The 2,272-nt window shown below is 43.0% G+C and overlaps 1 protein-coding gene across 1 annotated transcript in view; it reads right to left on the bottom strand.

The window, feature by feature from the left end:
* Positions 1-2,272, bottom strand: part of MTR (5-methyltetrahydrofolate-homocysteine methyltransferase) — a 103,812-nt gene that overhangs the window by 47,249 nt on the left and 54,291 nt on the right. Inside the window, exons 16-17 of the mRNA XM_023520822.1 lie at positions 1,742-1,921; positions 1-62 (exon numbers count right to left, since the gene is read on the bottom strand). Of these exons, the coding sequence (XP_023376590.1) occupies positions 1-62; positions 1,742-1,921 (242 nt within the window). The remainder of the gene's footprint in view (positions 63-1,741; positions 1,922-2,272) is intronic.

Genomic DNA, 2,272 nt, shown 5'->3' with positions numbered 1-2,272 from the left:
CCTCGGAAGGAGAAGGACAAGTTGGAAAGACCACCACTTATTTTGGCTCCGGGCAATGTTTCCTGGCAAAAATTAAAGAAGTGAAAAGATTACCCTATTTTGCCAAATACAGCAATCGCATCCCTTAAGCTTTATACATGAGTGGAAAGTGAAAAAAACATCAAGTTCAAGGTTCCCACCGCGTCTTATGACAATATCAAGCATTAGCACATATGTAGAACAGGAACTCCCACTCAAGCACGAACGGGCTCAAGCACAGAGGGAGACAGCCTCCACTACCAAGCACTACCAGGACCCAGCAGTCCTGCTTCCAGGCGTGTCCCACAGAGACGCTCGTGTACGTGAGCCCAAGATACACATACGGGAACGCTCGCGGCAGCACTGCTGGCCATGTCCAAAAACGGGAACAAACCCAACGTCTATCAACAGCAGAATAGTTGACTGTGGAATAATTGTGCAACGGAACAGCACACATTAACAAAAACGAACAACCTACAGCTAAGGCACCGATGAATCTTGAAAACGAAGTTGGGTAAAAGGCATAAGAATCTTAGATTCTATTTCTATTAAGCTCAGAAACAGGCAAAACTAAATTATACTGTTTACACAGTCGAGTCTGTTACACAGTGATAATTATGTTCTAAAAAGTCACCACAAATGCCGAATCAAGGAACACTGAAAACCACTGTTTCTGAGAAAATATAGGTTTCGACTCCTGCGAGCCTCCGGCCACAAAACTGCCATCAACTGATAAATGTATAACCTTATTTTATGTGTGTTTCCATTTAAAGACATCTGTTTAATGGATCTGGTTGACTCATCCACCTGAGCTCACAGCCAGCAGCACTGCAACTCATGCCTTAACAAAGCTCCCTAACACGCACCTCCCCCGCAAGCACGCCATGGCCTTCTTGCTCTGAGGAGCACCAGACTGCACTTCAGGGGCTTCTCAGAGAAACCGAGCACCGAGAAAAAGCTCAAAAAAAATAAAAAATAAAAAATAAAAAAAAGCATGAAAGGAACAACCAGGGGGATCGTTTTATGAACTACACAGATGTCTAACCAATGTACTGGGTACTTGAGGCTAATTAAAATTAATAATTAAAAAAAAAAGCATAGCACTAAACAGACCACGGAAAGGACATGTCTACAGAACGAGAGCTGAAGCAAGAAGCAGCACGTGTCCCCGTTGACTTCCGCTGGGAACGTGTGGGTCCAGCCACCCCCATTTTCCATCACTCTGCACGTGGTGTGTCCGAGAGGGACTGAGAGTGACCACCAGTACTGATATGGGGTCACAGATAAACCTTAGCGAGCAGGTGAATTTGCACATACAGAATCCATAGATAATTCAGATTCATTGTGCACAGGGAAATGATAAAGGCATAAAGAAAAGCAACAGAACTCAGGATGAAGGTGGAATCGGGAAGCGAGAGACACGGGCTCAGGCCACGTTCTCCTCAGGACCTAAGCGAGATCTAATATTTGCTTCACAATTAATTTTTTAATATATTTTTCATGTATTCTCTAGTGTGTGTGTTATACTTCACAGTTTAAAATAACACATAAAAGAAAAATAATAAAGGGCCCTAAATTTCAGAAAACCAATTTACTACCTAAGAACAAAAATGTCAACATTCCAGCCAACAAATATACACATGTGTCGCTGAGACTGGCCACTGGAGCCACGTGGTAAGTCTGAGCGATGTCCTGGGTAGAAGAGAGAACACACCAGACTTACTTTAATGATCTTTGCTGCATGGATAAAATTAACGGCGTACAAGTTGTGTTCCTCCATCCCAGTACCAATGGTGAGGATGTTAGGGTCAAAAATGATGTCGTTTGGATTAAAGCCCAGTTTCTTCAGGAGCAGGTTGTAGGCCCGGGTGCAGATTTTGACTTTGATGTCCGTTTCTGTCGCCTGGAGAAAGGAGCAAAAGATAATAATTTGAAATAGAAAAATAAAGTGTTATCCATGAAAACAGAAGCACAATTCACTTGTCGAAAGCACATAAGCACCACTGCTTGGGGCTCATGAAGATCCAAAAGCCAAGCAGCCTCTAAACATTTATTGACTTGCCTCAGAGCAGGAGCTGCCTTAAAGTCCCTTTGTGTTTTTACAAGACTTCTATAAAAATCAAGCCTTAAATGCAAATATATGGTATATTAGTAAATCAGCTTCTAAAAAATACACACGCATGGTAAGGATTCAAACACCGCGAAAGAACAAATGCGAACGGCCCCCTCTCCCGACCTGCCCGCAGCGCCTTCA

Source organism: Pteropus vampyrus, unplaced genomic scaffold, assembly GCF_000151845.1.
Source record: "Pteropus vampyrus isolate Shadow unplaced genomic scaffold, Pvam_2.0 Scaffold279, whole genome shotgun sequence".
NCBI classification, from domain to species: domain Eukaryota; kingdom Metazoa; phylum Chordata; class Mammalia; order Chiroptera; family Pteropodidae; genus Pteropus; species Pteropus vampyrus.
The sequence above is the reverse complement of the archived record's forward strand: the minus strand, read 5'-3'. Positions and strand labels throughout refer to the sequence as shown.